Source organism: Pterocles gutturalis, unplaced genomic scaffold (assembly GCF_000699245.1).
Source record: "Pterocles gutturalis isolate BGI_N339 unplaced genomic scaffold, ASM69924v1 scaffold4425, whole genome shotgun sequence".
Classification (NCBI taxonomy): domain Eukaryota; kingdom Metazoa; phylum Chordata; class Aves; order Pterocliformes; family Pteroclidae; genus Pterocles; species Pterocles gutturalis.
Genome location: NW_010138005.1, coordinates 22,789 through 42,874, shown reverse-complemented (window position 1 = coordinate 42,874; position 20,086 = coordinate 22,789). Strand labels below are relative to the sequence as shown.

Sequence of the window (20,086 nt, the reverse complement as noted above, 5' to 3'; positions counted from 1 at the left end):
CGCTCTCTTCCCGTCAAGTAAAACACTGGCTTAATCTTTAATTCAAGGCCGTCTTTTGAGGATCACAGCCCCAGCTCAGGAACAAAGTGAGCCTGACAACGGTCGGAGGCAGAAGATGAAATATTAATCCATGCTTTCATGACATCCAGGCTGGATTACAGTAATTCCCTGTTTGCAGGCTTTCCCAAGGCCACCTCCTACAAAACACAGCCTGTTCAGAAGCCGGCCGTGGGATTTAACCATGTACTGCAGAGAACCCACCTCCCAGACACTAAGCTTGAAGCTTTCTTGGAGTTCTCTATTCCTTCTTTATCTCCAGGTGGGCTCTTCAATTGCCAGGTGCAGAACACATCCATAACTGTAGCTATTTTTAGTCACCACCGAAAGTCTCAGCTTCAGGATTTGTCTATTTGTACAAGAAAGAAAAAAAGGCAGAAAATCTGTAAACATGGTAGGCAAAATCTATAGACATGGTTGCCTTTCCCTCCTAAGCCCATCAGCCCAGGACACAAGATGTTTGCTGTACTGGTCACACTTCTTCTCTTAGGGGATTGAGTGATACTTCCTCCGGGCAAGAATTAGTTAAATTGAAAAAACTACAAAATGTGAAGAGCTAAGTGTTGCACACCAGTCAGCTAGGATATGACCAATGTAAGGAGAATATGAGGTTGGATGAGAGAAAGCAAATCACCACCACAGGAGGATATGGCTGAAGAAAACACTGAGGAAGAAAACAGATTAAAGCCAACATCACCATCTGGTATTTCCAGAAGCATCAAAGCTGCAGCTTTTCTTGTGTTGGCACATGCTGGATTGAGTACAGGGCTTGTTCCAGCCAGACTTGCTTTTCTCCTCTGTGCCTCAGTTTCCCCATCAATTAAACAGAATATTTTCCTAAATATCTGGTTAACTCATCAGGGCAGCTCTTGGCTATCCGATAATGAGGGAAACGGACGGGTGGGAAAACCAATAGAAACAAAACCACATAATGAGAACTGTGGCCACCAAGCAAAGAGAGCACATGTCATGTATTGGCTTTGGAAAACCACATAAAGTTCTTCACAGATGGTAGAGGCAGTTTGGAAGGCAAGGGCCAGAGTGGAGCCTGGGGTGATCCCAATGGTGATCTGCGGGTGTCAAATGATGGTGAAGCTGGACACATCCAGAATGTAGATCATCTGTTGCCCATGGCTGGAGGGTAGCTTCTGAAAAAATAAGGAAGTGTAAGAGTGCTCATGCATTACTCACAGTATAGATACATACCATTAGAGGTAACATCCTTCAAAACCCATGAAAAAAAGTACTTTCCCTGGAGCAACAGGAAGCTGATAGTGTTTTTGGCCTGTTTTTCCCACCAAGTGCTTTTCTCAAGTGAATGAGCATTTGCTGTATTGCAAAAAGTACACTGAGAGCTTTGTCTAGAAGTGCGAGGATGAAAAAGTTTTGCATCATATACCACCATCACACCCTACTTTTCTGAAACGCCCCAGCTTTTGGAGATTCCAGTGGGCTATTTAACAGATTTACAAAGTTATGAAAGTGAAAGCCAGGTCTGTGCAGTCTAAATGCCATTAAATCCCTGTGTTGCCATTTCTCATTAGATGGGCTCTTCTGAAAGCCTCGTGCCAGCCAAGAAGACACCTCAGGGAATGATACTTAGAAGGAATTTAAATGAATCTGGGGCAGAAGAAGAGAGGGGGGACTAGTGGTAGTAGCAATCCAGCAGCAGCAAGTCAAAGAAAGCCATGTTTCAATTTAACAGTGGTAATGTCCCACCAGAGTCATTTAAAAATCCCATCAATGCATCGACATGAATCTTCTTATGCGATAGTGGGTTTGCACCTACCCAAAATAGCCTTTGGATTCCTAAGCCCAGGGAAGGGCAGAAGACAGCATAATTTCCTTCACTGCTGGCCTGAAGGTCTCTCCCCCTTGCCAGAGCAGCCATGCCTGCTGTGTCACAGTTACTGAACCCAACCACCTGATAATAAAGCTTATGAGATGAGCATGAGATGCTCTGAGCACGGATTGATAAATGCTTTAGGGGAAGAGCAAATATTTCACTACTTCTAGTCTGGGCAAGATTGCTGTTTAAACAGGATGGGCAGTGTTCAAGCATCATCTTGTCGCAGTTCCTTTGAATCGCTTCAGAAAACCAGCTGAGGCAGGTGATGTTTGGATGGGATTAAAAACTTCCTAGGCACCAAGAGAGAGTCACGAGTGAGGACGAAGCAGAAGGTGGTAAACTAGGCCCTGGGGACGCCACAGCCAGCTGAGCCCAAACCCTGTTGTCAGAGGCTGGAAGAAATGCAGCGCTTTCTCGTCAGATTTATACAGAGTCTTTGAACTAAATATAAAAATACAGTCAGTACAGTCATCAGCCACCTTATTTTGACATGAACTTGAATGCGTTTTACCCTGCCTTCAACTTCAGTTTTAATGATGCTGCCAATCGCCAACTTTGGGTTTCAGAGCCAACAATCCCCTTAAGACGCATAAAGACTACTTTTTTCTTAGAGATAGTTTCAGGCAGCCTGCAAACCCATACATCAATACCCTGGTTACACTACTCAGATCTTCAAGATACCACCAAGAAAACTATAGTGGTAGGAAGGAGGGGAAGCGGGAATTCTTGAGCACCAGGTTGCACCCAGAGCTCTGCAGCAAGGTCTGCACCTGCAGCAAGGTCTGCACCTGTGAAATACTTTGGGAGCCACTCATACATTTCCTGGAATTCCTTGCAAAGTGTTTCTGCTAGTTTCAATTATATCAGCATCTTTCCCTTGAGAAAAATCTCTACTGAGTTAGGCAGTGAATGCTGGGATGCTGGCAAGGCATGTAACTATTTAAAAGCTTTTTCACATCAGTTTTCTCAGGCAAACCCTATTCAGTTGTAACAATAACCACATGCATTTTACTGGTAAGCAATCAGTTGCCATGAAAGATAACAAAAGCTTCCATTGAAATGGAAGAAAATCCAGATCTGGAATGGAAGAAAATCCAGATCCTGGGTTTAGGAATCCAAAGGCTATTTTGGGTAGGTGCAAACCCACTATCGCATAGGAAGATTCATGTTGACGCATTGATGGGATTTTTAAATGACTCTGGTGGGACATTACCACTGTTAAATTGAATCATGGCTTTCTTTGACTTGCTGCTGCTGGGTTGCTACTGCCACTAGTCCCCCCTCTCTTCTTCTGCCCCAGGTTCATTTAAATTCCTTCTAAGTATCGTTCCCTGAGGTGTCTTCTTGGCTGGCACGAGGAAAATCCAGATCTGGAAAATCCAGATCCCTTAAAATCTGAGTCTATATTCTAACTTGGCTTATTGAGGGACTCAGTGTGTGCTTTTATTAGGTTACTTGTAGGCATCACCGGCAGATGAGTCACATGTGGTGCGTAACCCCACACATATTATGTCTGGTGCAGACTCAGAACATAGCCTGTGGTCCAGAACAAAACACTCTTAGGCCCCCCTCACCTGTCAGTTGCCCACCAACAAACCCCCACAGACTCTCCTAAAGGAAAGTGCCTGATGGCTGGATGCTGCTAGTCACCAGAAACGTCCCACCATGCAAGGCAGTGTCCTGAGAATTGTCCCTGGCAATGGCCTTCCAAGCTGCTACATCAATAACATTTGGGTATAAACCCCTCACCAAGGCAGGGTACAAAGATCAAGTTCTGCTCATCTGTGCTGGTGGGCTGTCCACCGCATCATTCAGATAACTGACTGGGAGAGAACACCACAGGGAGGCTCACTCTAAGGAGAAAAGCTGTTGAGAACACTCAAACACACTTCCTGATACTTCATAAGCTCTTCTAGGCTTTGTTGGTGCCGATTGTCCAGGTGCTCAAAGGCAGCCTTGAAAAGCCTTTTCTTTGATTAATGAGTAACTATTTGGTTTTTCCCCCAATGTGCAGATCTCTGTCGTGCCCAGACTCTCCCAACTCAGCCAACTCCAGGGGAAATTTCTGTGCAAGACAAAGGCACCTTTTCAGTGTTACTGTTTCTCCCCTTGCTGAGAGTCTCTCATCTGGGATATCAGCAGCGACGATGCACATCCAGGGCTGTGCCGAGCTCCTTCCAGGAGCACAGCTCCAGTGGTGATAAGTTTCAGGGCAGTGGGACAGGGGAGTTTGAGGCAGGGCCACTGGAAGACCATGCAAGGCAGTGTGATGTCTTCTTCCACAAGAACTGAAGGGAAAGGCAAAGCAGATGAGGTCTCTGCTTACAGAAATTATGGGGCCAGGCAAGTGAAAGCTGCTAGGCACTCATGCATGTATTTCTACCTGTCGCAGTTGTTGCATCCACATAATGTATCCTCATGATTTGCTTACTCCCAAGTGCCTTAGATAAAGTAGTCCTGCATTATCATGAGAGCAGCAGTCACTTCTCTTCTGAATTGGACCTTCCATAAGACGTCTCATTTCTACTCCTTCCAGTCCCACTTCAACATTTCCAGGGTGCACTTCCAAGAAGGCTGTAGCATTTCCTCTCAAAATAGCAATGTTAGATCAGCCCAGCTGCTACCACAATTTTTTGTTAATACTCTCTCGGAATTCTGTTCAACTGCCAAACCACCCCTCAGTGATCTACAGAAAATGCCTACCTGATTCTCAGCATTTTTGGGAGTGAAAAGATGCATGTTGTGCTTGAGGTCTCTGCTGCATGGTCTCCCGCTGCTTTTAGACACCTCCCCACACCTGGACAAGCTCTCACCAAGCTCACCAGAAAACAGCAGTAGACACCATACCGAATTTAATCTGGGAGTTTGCAAGGCACATGCGGGAGCCAGGCCACGGCATGGCTTCTCAGCCTGTCCTTAAGAACAGCAGCACTGGGAGGGGAGATGCCAGCAGATGGGACACACCTATGTGTTATACACGGCTGCCTCTGAGGGACTCCAGGTCCAACAGGTTTTGCTTACAAGTCCCTCCTCCTACCCCTTAAGTTGATGGGTTTGCAAAAACATTTCTCTTTCTGTCTCCCTTTCTTTTCGCGCTTGTTGCTGCTGATGGAAAACGTTATGAAATCAGAAAAAGTCTCACCCAAATCTCCGTCGATCACATTGCAATGATGCCGTAGCCAACTCCAGGAGATGCTGTCAGCAAGCTGCTCTGGGATCGAAGATTTGTTCTTAAGAAGTATTTCTGTCAAATTTGCAGAGTAAAAACAAGTTCACCTCTCAAAAAGCTTTTTACTGCACAGCTGATGGAAAGCAATTCAGACATATTGTTACTAATGCCAGCAAACATGACTGAAAATACAGAGCTCATATTCATTGCTTGCAGCTTATATTACCCATTAGAACTATAATGCTACCAAAGTAATATTCTCCATTTACATCAGCTCTAGCATTTTACCTTGAGTACATATTATAAGCTATCAAAATGCAGTGGCCCATAATGAACACAAAGGTGCCATCTTTATCTAGCCACCTTTCAGTGTAGGAGTGCTAGGTCACTAATACCATTTAGAATTGCTTCTCAGGGTAATTGGTACATCTCTTCTTCCTGAAGTGCTGTGCTTTAATCTTTTCACTCCATAATCGCAGCTCCTTATAAAAAGCCACAGAAATATTTGTATTTTCAGAACATAAAAGACAATAAATCAAGAGTGAAGCTCCTGCTTGATTCTGACTATTAAGAGCATCTCAATAATATCCCCAGGCTGAGCAGGTATCTTGCCAATTGCTTTGCAATCTTGTTTGATTATAGGCAAAGCAAGACATAAATAAAGGAGAAGCTGCAGAGTGGTAATCCTGGGACTGCTTTTGTAAATTAACATGGGTTTTGTAAATTAATAATTTGTAAATTAACATTCCTCAAAGAATGGCTGTGGTAGGGCTTATGTTTGTTTCTGCTGAGACATACTATACACCCATTTATTAGGAATTGTAAAATTAGGGCATTTTCCCCTAGTTATTAAAATCAGGTAATAATGAGTTATACAACACATATAAGTAAAGATGTACATGTATGTCTGTGTGTTTTAATAGTGATTTTTTTACCTTCCTATCTAGTAAGATAATCTACTCCACAGTATTTTGTCCAATTGTTTTCAAAACAACTCAGATTTTCACTCACACCATCTTTTCTTCTAAACTTGCTATTCCAGCAAGGAACATGCATAGACATGCGCTCCTTCCTTCAAGGAGCTCGCCTTTCAAGGAGCGCCCCTATTTTTGAAATCATGGGATCTACACAGTAACAGGCTGGGGTCATATTTTGCATGACAAATTTCATTTGACTCCCTGAAGCCAGGGCTTTACAATACATTTGGGCATCAGCAAAAATCCCAGAAACCAATGTTTTAAAAGTGGCTTGTAGCCAACGAGCCACAAAGCTGAAGATGGGACATAAAGTCATCTGACACTAACATTCCTCTGCAGAGCTCCACAAACACAACTCACATAAAGCAAAGGATCTGCCCATAAGTAGTCTCCTACATTTTTCAGGTCGATATGCCTTACAGGGTTTGAGAAGAGAGACATTTGGAGGTCCCTACCTCATGTAGAATATCTAGTTTGACACTCCAGTCCTGCAAAGTAAATCTGAAGTTACCTTAATTCCTTGGAGAGTATCACTGAAGTTAACACGACTCCACAAACACAAAGTAGAAATCCTCTCTGCAAGATGGGTTGCCTGCAAGGGATGGGAAAATCATCTGCCTTAATGGAACCTATGTCTGTGGGAATCCTAAATCTCCCAGGAGAGATCTGCCTAGATGCCATTGGTAACATTTTCTATACCTTTTAAAGTATAGATTCTGCCTTTTAACCTGCTCCCACTGAACAAAGTCATACCTGTTGCAAAGGACTGACCATCAGAAGGTGACACATGCTGTGCACAATGACAGTGAGGAAAAAACCTGTGTCTGTAAGCAAACTAAACTTAAAAACCCAGGAGAGAGGAGTATTATGAGTCATCATGAATAATCAGATCACACTCTATAGTGTCCATAAGTATTTATCTGAGCAGCAATTGGCTAATGGGAAACCAGCTATTAGCATGCAAAGTAGAGCTCCCGTACTGCGAAGGACAGGTTTCCAGCATGTACGTTGTAGCAGCTATTTGGCGTGGTGAAAAGCGAGGCTGTGTGTTTAACAAACGTCCTCATAATAAGCTCAATTGAAAGGCTTATTTAAGGCTTCCGCCTTTCATTCCAGGTCCCTCCAGCTGTCACAATTGTCACACGAGCAGCGGGGTAATGTTTATTCTGTTCTGGGTTATAAATCAGGCCTTAAAAGAGAATTCTTGCATTTGCTATGTATTATCTTTTATCCAGAGAGTACAAATTAGATAAGGAATCAGTTTCTAATATATATATACAGATATATATTTTTTTTTAGCAACTCAGACTTAACACAATGAAAAGCTACTTGCAAAAAGGATGTGAAAGGTGTTCACCTGAACTGTGGGTGTTCCAAGGACTCTGATCTCACATTGCTTAATGCCTCTGAGATGAATAAAAGATTTTAGATTCTAACATTCACTGTTGTCTCTCGTTGTAGGTACAAACACACTAGAATATTAATTTGGTCTCAGTTCAACTAGAATATGTCTCAATTCCACATCCTACATGCGCGCACACCCAGTGCTGGCTTTTGCAGCAAAGAGAGATAATACATATTTATTTATACTAAATCTAGTTTAGGTTAAAAGAACCAGAAGTTTGTTCAGATATGTTTGCATTTGTAGATTTTCCTCATCCAAAGGTCTCTCCCATGCAAAAAGATTCAAGGGCATGCAGATTTACAAATCAATGAATTGCACTTTCAGTATATACTTAGGCAGTGGAAATTGAGGGCACTGAACAGCATAAGAAACGGTCAGTACCCAGTTCTGAAACTAGATGATAGCTCCGTTTCTTTTCTTTCATCATCTTCTAACAAGTTTTACAGAGCACAACCAAATCCACTTCTGTGCTCATCCACTTACTATTCTACTTTTAGTACTTGAGTGTTTACTGCTTTAGTCACCACTCCTGTTCACTGCAGATCTAAATACATCAAAAAATAAAATGACGTGCACAACATTCCACCAGGACGTGCCTCAGTCTGCTGCTCTTCAGGAGAGAAAGCTGCAAGACCTTTAGCTTCCTCAAAGTTCCCCACTACCGTGTCACAAAGCCATCTGACCCGCCCTGCTGCTGGGGACAGACCCGCTTAGAGCTGAGAACTAGAGGTCCCCTCAGCCTGTGCTTCTGTGATACTCCGGTACCCGATGCCAGGGACAACAAGGGAGGTGAAAAAGACCAGCCCATACGTCTGCTCTGTCCTGCTGGCTCAGGACGGCTATCCCTACCACTGACCCCACCATCTTAGAGTGTTCCCTGGCAGCTGAAGGCTGCCTGCTGGTCTATATCATCCACCCGCCCTGTGAACCACTTCTGCGGGCTCCCCCTGTACTTCTTGACCTCAGTCAGCATTAGGAGCGTCTTAGCAGGAACCCAGGAGTCCACGGCTCCTGTTTGTGAAAATCCGCTCTGAATTCACAGAAACAATCACGGATTAGAACAGCTTTTTCAAGAAATGAACCACGAGGTCAGCAGAACTCAAACAAGTGGAAGGTTAATCCTCTCTGCACAGTGATACATCTACTAGAAAAAAGAAACGAAGACTAGGATTAGGTGCACACGATTTTAGAAATAAGGCCTTTTAAAAATACTAAGCAAAGTTTTCAGATAAATACAGTAGGTTCACAAATAAGCATAAACCAAAGAGAAAACAGACACCTCTCTTCCTTCAGACCCATTCCTCTAAACACTGTCACGCTGGTTCAATTTTACACAAAAAGGCAATGAATACATCTGTGTTTTCCGTCATGTCTGAAACACAACGAGATACCAGTTATTTCAGCCTCTGGCTGCATGCAGAGATGAGCAGCTAACTTTTGCTTTTCATTTTAACTAAATCCGCTGGTTTATATTTCAAGAGATGCTTCTGGCTTAAGAGGGAAGCCAGGTTAGTTGCTGTGCTCCCCAGTGCACTCGCTCTTCCCTCTGTAAGAAAGGGATGCCATTATCCTTCTTAGTATGGTATCAGACATCCATTGACACCTGAGACAGCCTACCAAAAACGGCTTCAAGAAGTTATTTTACATACCTTCACAACCTGCCACTTGTTTGTCAGCCAGAAAGGAGGATAAAAAACATTTTGCTGAACCAGCTTTAGTCAGAACAATGCGAGAATATACCAAAGGTAACACACGTGTCCTTACTGCTGGCTGTAGAGAGCTCACAGTTCGTTAACAGCTAAACAATTTTTATAATCCTTAAAAATCACTGTGGATTACAAATGCTTTTCTTTTTCTAAAGCCGCGGGTGACCTACAGAACGCCAGCCACTTGCGTTTTCTAAAAATATCTCCAATGCAAGCTGGGCAGCAGAGATTATATTACAGGGCTTCTTTCAAGGTCACTTGCAAGATCTATGCTTGCAATGGGCTTTACTATCCGTGCTTCAGTTTTCTCCCTGGCAGTGCTGGGAGTGCGTTTCACAAAATATCATCAGCATCCATGCATGCTTGTCAGCAACAAGCAGTAATAAATTACATTCTCAGAAAATGGTATTGTATTTCTGTTCCCACCTCTGATCAGCATCCCGAAGCCAAGGGAAACAGTCTTTGCAACAGCACTGACTTCTTCGTTCATGAAGTGCTTTGTCAAATACAACCCGGTCCACCTCTCCTCTCAGGCTTCTTATCTAAATAGTAGTGCTACCATTTTATGAAAAGACTCAAAAAATAGTATATACCAGATGCAGTCTCTCCTCTGATGGGGAATGAGGAAAACCAATAAAGACACATTCTCAAAGGAGACCCAAAAATAGAGCAACAAGCAAAATACAAACCTCCAGCTTCCTAAGAAAAAAGTGTGAGCACCAGAGGTGTGATAATTTTGAGAAAAAATTTAAAATCTTTAGGAAAGGAAATCAGGTACTTAGTGGTTACCTTTACTAATTATACACAGTACGATCATGCACAGCACTTACCAAAGGCTACAGCTACAATGTGGATTTATTTTACTCATTTGTTGAAGAAGTCTGATGAAGATTTACTGCTGTAAACCTGGACTCAGTTTCTTCTCATCAAGGCTCCTCCAGTCTCTATGATCTGGATTCCTCTTTTACTGACAGAGCAGATAATGTTAGCTGTAACCAATTATATTTAAGTGTCTTTATGCTGTGAAAGAGAAGGTTTTTGTGCAAAGAAATTAAGCTAAAACAGCTATTTATCTTCTTAATTCTTTACATCATTGCAGCATCTGACCAGCAACATCTCTTCCTGCCGTAAGTGTACCCTTACTGACATCCCCACATTTTCTAAAAATGCAATTAACATCCCTTAATCCTACAGCTAAAGGCATTGGCCTAGGCTTAAATCCCATTTTCAACTTGATATACCCAAATCTGAAAAGGACATGAGAAGTTGTTTATAAACCCCACACCTCCCTCCTCCATGAAGATGCTGAGTATTCAGAATAAAGTTATTTCAAAGGGACTAAAAGATCCCCTTCACCTCTGGATGAAACAGATTGCTGTGACTATTTTCATTAAACAGCCAGGAGCATGGGATGATCATACTACCACGGATAACTGTATTGTTGAAACTAGAAGTAAATAATCTCCAATTACTAATAGCATTTGCATTACTTCAGATAGGAGGGCCATGGAACTTGGAATAATAATGGACAACTCAATCCACAGAATGCCAGACATCATGCACATGTATTTTCCCCAAATTTTAATGAAAGAAGACATTTTTTGAATAACGTAGGACTTAATTATGTGAGTGCAGAGTCTAAGGATGTAACATTGCAACAATCCCAGGGCAGTAGATCTGTCATATCTGCACTGCATCACATACACTTGTTGCACTATATACACGCTACACATATACTAAATATAGGACACCCAAAGAATCAGAAAGCTTCCAGAACACTGCAGCCATTTCTCCAAACTCTTTTGTGAATCCCTTGTGTTATGGCATGTACTATGTAATGTTAACTGCACTTCTATGAGAAGCCTGCTACCTCTTCTGATTAAAATACTTTATTTTTCTGAAAGAAGATTAGAACTTGAAAAGCAATGGAAAATGTTAAATTTCATTTCCTTTACCATACTGAATTACTACCAGAGGCTTAGATTCCATAGCTTCACAAAGATCGAGTGAGGATCTCCAATTTCATAGTGGAAACCATCAATTCCCATTCTACCTGGCAGCATCTAGTTTTTATTTTAAATGAGACTGGACTATCTAAACCAGCTCATCCACTGTGTCATAAAACTTCCTAATAAATTTCACTATCTGTAAAATGTTGATGACTTGTGCAGCATTCTGTAATAATATCCCATAAACCCCACAACCGCACCGTGCTGATTTAGCTTGTACTTACAGACAAAAGAGCCCAATATACAACTTAATGTTTTATTGCTGCATTATTGCCAGATTGACAATTACAGAAAATTCATTTTGCAATCATTTCAGGGTAACATCTGAACATCTCTTGTGCTTGTATGTTACTGTAACATATTTTAAAAGTATCAATAACGATCAGTAGGCAATCCAGATCACCAGTTGTGATTCTTTATTTTGGGCAAGGTAATGCTTTGGTAAGGACACCTATGTATAAGCATGGATACCTCCCAACAACATGTAACATGCTTTCATACAGAGACATTTTCTAACCATATAGGAATTCTTGCACTCTAAAAGCCACTAAAGCCATCTTAAGAGTCATACTCCATTGTACAAACTTACATATCCATGTACGCAATCAAAGACAAAATTCAGGTATTGTCTATATACGCTGTATATATTGCATTAACAACTAGGAGCAGTAGTTTGTAATTTAAAAGCATTCACACTTCTAACTTTTACTATTAGAATGGAAATGTGGTGTTGCTTTCAGAAAACAGAAATACGCATTTCTACCAGCTATTACTAGACGCAGAGTAGATGCACCCAGCCCCACCTAATTGCGTGCTTCTACACTGAGGTATGTTTAGTTTTCCACTGCAGTCAATCAAGTTGAGGGTGATCCAGTTCATCTTGAACGACACTTCCATGTGATCAAAGATGCCACACGTAAAGTCTACCAACTGTCTTGACTACATCACCACTGACTACAGCTGGAGTCTAGACACTACTTCAGATGTAGGCACAAGACTATGCAGCTCACTTTCAAGCCAGCACCTACCAGTCCCAAGTGACTGTGATGATCTGCTTCATCGCTGACGTAGCACACTGACAGCTACTGGCTGCACCATCAACAAGGTGCCACCACTTTCTGTCCTGAATCTGCAAATGTTCCTGGCCAGCCAATTACCTCGTGCAGATATTTCACGAGGCTCAACAATGCTACCCTTACGAATGAGTTACTCATGAGTGAATCACTCGTGTGCTCATGAGTGGCTACAAACAAGGCCTCACATGTACCGACATCAGAAACACAAAGCGTATTTTAAAAGTTATGCATATTCTAATACAGAATAATTCTTATAAACAACGTTCGTTCCTTAAGGCAAGTATGGTTATCTAATTAAATTGAAAATAAGGACTGCATATACAGATTGTACATCCTTCCTGGGGTGTAGAAAAAAAATAACCATGCGTATCCTCTGCAAAATATAATTTCCATTTCAAGCCTATGAAGAGATGGAAATGCTAGGTCCCTCTCACCCACATGAAGTGAGTTACTCCACTTGTGAAATGGGCCATATTTCACCTGATTTTGTTGTTGCTGTTTTAAGTCATCTACTCAGGGAATAATTATTTAATTTGCAGAATTTTAAAAAACAGTGTTTTGAAAAGTCTCCTCACGGTTCTTCTATGTTATTTCATTTTAAGTATGAATGAACTAGTAAAGCCCCAAGTGACCCCAAACTTTCACTGATTTGCCAAGTGAATGTTTGCAGCACTAGCTCTGGTACCCACTCTTCTGACCTCATGAGAAATTTTATAAAGCTAGAGGGTACTAAAGGCTGTATTGTATTTATAGTCAGCTAAAAACAGAAGTACACTTTAAAAATGTAGGTGGAATGTTTAAAAATTTATTTTCCTGGTTTTACAGAAATAAGTTGCAAAAGGAAATGATAGAGCTAAGTGATTTTGAACTGTGCAATCAACAGATCTAATTATGTGGCCAAAACCAATCTAATTGCTCTGTTTGAAAAGTAACTTTTATTCCCTCCTACCACTACTGTCCTTATTCACAGTAAGAAGTCTAGAGAAAAATAAGATGCACAACAGAGGTTGGATCGTAAAGTTAAACACATTTACTAATGGTATCTCTTAATTTCAGTGATCTCAAACTGTAAATTAAAAAAAGAAAACGGATTTTTCACCCGTTTATTTGAAGTTCAATTCTAGAGGGTCCTGAGCTCCTTCAGCTTGCTATTGGAATTGACAAATTATCACCTCATAAAAATAAAGGTCCCAGTGAGACCCATGAGATCACAAATCAGTTGTACACAGCAGCAGTGTTCTTGTAACTCTTATTTCTCTCCCCCCTCCATATGCAAATAGAAGAACCTCAGTGAGACTGTGTAAGCGCAAAAGGGTTTAAAGAAGATTCAGCTGGATTTCTGGCCACTTGAGAAGGTTTTTGGGCCCTTTTATCATCTGATTAGTTGAAATCAGAGGGCACAGCTACTGGGGTGTATCACCATAGGATACTGAAGACTGCAAGGGTTCTACGTTAATTAAGACAACCATCAATTTCTGTCTCAACACACACAACAAACTCCCTCCAGGTAGTAAATGTACCAGTACAAAAGCGCTATTCTTCCTTACCGACTTAGCATAAAAACTACATTAACTATTTGCTATTGCGATGCCACAACTAAAAATACAAGTTTTAAGCTCATGAATCATTATTATTCATTCTAAAGTTTTATCTTGGCAATAAGAAAGTCTTATTAAAAAAAACGAGAACAACTGAACAATGTCTTTATTCTTATTAACCCTTGAGAATTAAAGTAAAAGAAACAAGACATTAATTTAGAGGTCAATTTACTGATTTGACAGTGTGAATACTAAAGAGCTTTTGTCTTCTCTCAAAAACTGATTCACTGATGGCATTTTGTCTGAGATTTTGATGGAGAGCTCACTTGCGAGGCTGGTGAATGTGCTGCTTGACATGTTGCGGGTGAGGAAGCTTTTCCACAGAAGGATGTGGTTTCTGATGAGCCACCTGAGCCGCAGCTGGAGGGAAGTCCTTATCACCCTGTTCAAAGAACACACCAGGAAAAATTTAAGAAATCTTAAAAGTGTACTTTCCAGTTCAAGCAGATGTAAGTTTTAAAAAATATGAACAGCAGATGGAAAATGGTGCTACATGCTACTCTGAAGTCCCCCTGTACAAATGCCATTTTGTCATTCTTTTAGCCAACTTCAAAATTTCACTTACACAAGCTTCACTTCTTCCAATTACACATGCCATCCAAGAACGCAGTATCTTAAAGTGACCCAAGGGAAAAAAACAAACCCCTTCTGTGCTTAATGGCTCCTCATGCTACGCCACTTTCACTGGCTCTTTATGGCCAGATCTCTTTAACCTATTTGGTTTTCATAGAGCAACCAGAAAGAGGAAACTATTTCACAAACAAGGTAAGGCAGCGTGAAAAACTACCTGCACAAGGAAACCTCCAGTTCCATGGGAAGACAGGCAGGATCTAAAACTACTTTTGACTCAAATTGTAGGGGTGGCTGGCTTTTAAGTTTAACACGCTCTTTTAGCCAGGTCTGCTAGTGTTAGTTCTCACGTGCTGCTGTTGGGCAGGCTCGGTTCAGGTGTAACCCTTACGCCACATATTTCCCAGTATCATTTCTAGGGTCAGTCCTGGAAGTCCTAGTTCATGAGGTTTTCAAAAAGCAATGGGAAACAACTACTACCAGTGCTCAGTGATGAGGGGAGGAGAATAGTACCACAGCTTCCCTCTTTAGAAACTGGGACAAACATATCATAAGCCAGAAACTTCCTGTATTCTATCAGCTCACAGGGTGAACAAACCTTACACAGAGGTATTTTGTACAAAGCTGACATCTCACGCAGCTTGTTTCACACCTGACCCCATTTCAATCTACTCCAAATTCTACCTTTCTGTTCTGACACTTTTTTAATCTTGATCACTAGGTTAACTTTTTACATTTTTTCACTTTTTTCTCAACTCGCAAGTTGCTCCCAGTTTTCAAAGATCTTTCTTCTCAGACTTGACATTTCCTACCTTCTTGCCTCCTGATGCTGCCGTTTGCCTTTTCCATACCCCTCTAGCCCCTCACACCTTGTTGTCTCAGAAGGGTGATGTGAATGCAGCTCCTCCATGACGTGTGCATACAGTAATGGTTGAGCAGGTGACAGAGTCAGTCTGTAAGTGTTAGCAGGAAAAGCCTATCTTCAAATATAAATGTCATAGAATAATTCAGGTTGGAAGGAACCTCAGGATGTCTCTAGCCCAACCTCCTGTTCAAAGCAGAGCTAGTAATGAGATCAGAGCAACTTACTCAAGGTTTTTATCCAGTCTGGTCTTGAAAATCTCTAAGGACAGAGACTGAATAGCCCTTCCAGGCAACCTGCTCCACTGCCTGAATGTCTTCACAGGGAAAAAGTTTAGTTATTAATGTCTAGTCAGGCCCTTCCATTTCAATTTGTGTCTGTTGTCTCTCGTCTGCCTGTCGTGCACCACTCTGAACAGCCTGGCTCCATCTTCTTGATAACTTCCTTGTAAATGTGGGGAGGCTGCTGTTAGGTCCTCCTGAAACCATCTCTTCTCCAAGCTAAACAAGGCCTGTTCCCTCAGCCTCTCCTCCTGGGGCATGTGCTCCAGCCCCTGACCCCCTTGGTGGCCCTCCAGTGAATTTGCTCTGGTTTATCAACACCTTTGTATGCTGGAGTGTACAAAACTGGATGAATGATTCCATTTGTGGTCTAAAGCGTGCTGAGCAGAGGGGGATAATCCTTTTCTTCAATCTACCAGCTACTTTCCTGTTAACACAGCCCAGGACGCTGTTGGCATTCTTCCTGTTCTGCATAGGGCTGGCTCGTGTCCAGCTGCTGACTGCCATTCTTCCAGCCTGTCCAGGTCCCTCTGAGTAGTAGCCCTGCCCTCAAACTTATTAACTGTTCCTCTCTATTTGGTGCCATCCACAAACCTGGTGAGGAGCCTTCTGTCTGATAAAGACATTAAACAGGGCAGGTCACAGCATGTGAACCTCCACTTGACACTGATGAGAACTATCAGAAAACTTGAAAATACAATAGAAAAATTACTCTTGGTTCAAAAAAGCATTGCTAGGTTTTGTTCATACACAGAGAATAAATTCTGATACACATTTGGAAGCTATAAAGTCTCAGAAAATGACAGAACAGTTTTGCTCTTCACAGGTTAATAAATAAACCTGTAGCTGCCAGCTTACTGAGGATCAGTATACTCCTTCAAGTAACCAGTTAGCTAAAGAAGAGCTGAGTTACAAAATCAATAAAATAGTTTCTTTCCATTTTGAATCTTTTACATGCCTGCTAAACTGGGGGCCTGTGGTTTTCCTGCCTGAGATTTTCTACCTCACTCATAAAAAAAAATATCACCACTCTACAATTGCTAAAGTGCTATGGAAATTACTAAACATTAATGCAATAATTAGTTAGAAGTAATTAGTCATCTAAATGCCTAAATAAGTATCCACCTTGGCACAGGTGGAGGTCCAGAAAATAGAGCAGTGCCTGGCTGCCTGCTACCTCTATGGGCTGGGGAAAATTGCATCAGCTCGCTCTTTCCACCTACATGATCTGACACAACTAGAGCATCTTACAGGTAAACCACCCCATTACACACCCCTTTGATGTAAGGCCATCATGATAAAGGTTCTCATCATGTAAAGCCACAATAAAAACCCTGTCACAACACATAAGGCATGAATTATGATAATAATATAATCATATGATTAATGGCTAGTTAAATACTAACGATTTAGCTTATGGATTTTCAGGTCCTGCCTGTTGTTAAAATCCTTGAAACCCAAGGACCTCAAGGCACATATGGCAGCTGAAACACGTATCTTCAAACACGTACCCTTACAGGCAGGAGTGTTGCTCCTCATCACAGATCAAGCTATAGCAGCAGACTTACAGGTAACTGCTTTCAAAGAAATTGAATGCAGTAATATCTATCTTAGATATGAAAAGAAGATCTCATAAAGTGCTGAAATTCAAAGTAAAATGGTGGAAGTAATTTCAAGAAATAATTTCAATTTCACAGAAAACCAAAAAGAATGCTCAAAGGGACTTACAGAAATATACAAAACATAAAGCCTCTTCTCATAAAAAAGGAAGGGGAATGAAAAAGATTAATTTTTCTCTGATCAGTGGTAATTCTGAAAAGCCTACAATCATTTTTTCTATGATTGAAAGTAATTTAATGGTAATCTTACCCTAGCAATGACACCAGAGATGAACACCGTTGGTTTAGGTGGGCTGAAAAAAATAAGAGAGATTATTTGTATGAATTATTTGGAAGGTAAAAATGAAAAGTACATCACACACACAATGCAAAAAAAAAGGTGACATTTCTGGCAATTAATGAATTTTTCAAACAGACAAGACAAACTTCCTTTTCAAATGACTATTGCCTTATTAGTACTTACTGCAGCAAAAAGCAGACCTGTAGGTTTTGGCTGCTGTTACTTCACATTAATTGTGACAGCAATAAAAGGCCAGTCTAACAACACTCTGTTCCTCACTTAAAGCTGAGAGTCTTTGTTTGTTTGCATTGTTTTTCTTAATCCTCAAATTTTATATATAAGCTGCCAGCAGTACTTTAGGCTTAGTATATTTGTATTGCAAGAATGAAAACTGTAGTTGCACTAGACTTACTGCTGTGATGGAGAATAAAATTAAATTCAAGTTTATATCTGTCAATCAAATGGATTAAGATTCTGAGTCTCAGAAAAAACACCACTCAGTACTTTAAATCATGGATTTTCAAGCAGATATTTATCTACTCTATTACACAGAAGGAGAATCATGTCTGCAATAAAACAAATGTTAAAAAACATAAAGCAAAGTCTGCCTTGCTTTTTCATTCGCAGACCTCCATCCGTGCCAATAGGAACAGACTCTACACAGGTAGAATTCAACTCTAAAGCTTGGTCAGCATGAGGAATCGTTTCCCTGGGCCACCAATCTACTGAACTGACCACCTCTACACATGGGGCCAAGCTGCAGACAGGCAGCCACATCTAACAGTTCAGCCCTGGTGGTGGGCATTGCCACAATGTCTAAATTATAAATGCTTCAGTGGTCTCCTGGGCAAGTAAAACCATGCATCTGCATGGAGCCTGCAGAAGGATCACGGCCAGGAGCTCCAGAAAATCTCCACCAGAGAGGTAATATATCTGTAAGAAAACCATGTAACCTGAGGCACTGCAAATGGAAGGAGGGTCTGGAGGTAAAGTTGTGCCTCCCACTGAGCATGGCCAGAACCAAGGACTCAGAGCAGGTGGTTCATTAACTTGGATCATGAGAAGGGTCCCTACCCTGTGATGTTATGGCTGATGAGGCTGGAGCAAAACAAAGCAAAAAACTGTATTAGACCTTGATACGATGAGGCTGGAGCAAAACAAAGCAAACACAAATCAAATTATTTATTAGAGGAATGATACTGATTATTATGATGCACTTCACAACTACACAGCTTGTAAAGATTTATTAATATTATGCTATGTGAAGTTAAGGTAACAAGCAGCACTGTATTAGACCTTGATAAAATGGCCTAATAAACATCGCCTGAGCCCTGAGTGATGGTATTACTACACAGTCTTTGAACGCCCTAGTTATTTAACAAGACTCATCATTGCTTTAAGAAATTTTTTAGAAGTCAGAAACACAGGATTTGAAAAAAGGAGAGAGGAAGTTCTGCTCTAAAATACTTCAATTCAGGAGTACCAGTGATATTTCCTGCAATGACAAAAAAAATATTTTGATACTGTATTAGACTTCTCCTATCTAATTTTCTGTTAGTATAAACTAATAACAAGAAAGATCAATAACAAAGCACTTTCACTTTATCCTAATTGTACTGAGCCAATTAGTATGTTACAGTCTGCATGAGATTTCCTGGATGCTGAGTAAGAAACTCAAAGAAATAACTCTGAGAAAACACAGAAGTACTATAGAGGCTCAAGGTACCATTCGTAAACTAATACCATGACATTATTAAGAAAATTAACCATAAATGGTGAAAAAAAAATCTGTGGCAAGTTATTCTTTAACTACACATCGAATGTAGCTTTAGTCACACTCAGAGACCAAGTTATTTGTTTGACATATTGCATTATTAACAATATTGCATAGAGAGAAATTCAAATCAGATGGATTTTTTCCTTATATTCTTACTATAACCTTTCAGTTCAGTATGCCTGGATGATACGTGCAATTCAAATTAACATTTCCCAAAAAGAGCCTGTGTTTGCTAAACGTGCTACAGCTTGTCTGCGTACCACCAGAGTGCATTATCTGCTGCCTGTTCCATACTTCTTGTTTAACAAACAAGTTAAATACTCCATGGCTTTGGCCAAAAAATGACAACCAGAATGAATCTCCAGCATAACGGCTGTTTCAAACACAGCTTTTCCCCCTGCAAATTTTAAAAGTCTTCTCAGAACCCCCCGTTCAAAATGTCATGCTACTAATATTCAAAAGACCTGAGCTTGCAAGTGCCAAGTTCTCTGGGTACACAAGAAATCTGGGTAAAGTTAGAATATTGCCACATTTTTGTACTTACTTTTACTTATTCATATGTTCTTTTTTCTAAGAAGCTAGGCTGAAGATGCTGTAAGGATCATTTTCAGAATCAGATAAGCTAAAAATCCAGTTTGAGGTTTATGTTTCAGGTAGTACCACAGAATTAGCCAGCATATCTTTATAAAAATGACAAAAATCAGCAATACTATTTTCCTGGTATTCAGATACAAAGCATTTGGACACACACAGGTCCATGGGGCCAGATGGGATCCACCGGAGAGTACTGAGGGAGCTGGCAGGGGAGCTTGCCAAGCCACTCTCCATCATTTATCAACAGTCCTGGCTAA

At 41.0% G+C, this 20,086-nt stretch overlaps 1 protein-coding gene across 1 annotated transcript; it reads right to left on the bottom strand.

Moving 5' to 3' along the window:
* Window positions 1-14,108: 14,108 nt before the first annotated feature.
* DAP (death-associated protein) lies at window positions 14,109-17,471 on the bottom strand (the record flags this gene model as incomplete). Its single annotated transcript, XM_010082796.1, has 2 exons — window positions 14,109-14,228; window positions 17,429-17,471. Coding segments are annotated over 2 exons (163 nt in total), but the record flags the coding sequence as incomplete, so codon positions are not given.
* Window positions 17,472-20,086: the final 2,615 nt, after the last annotated feature.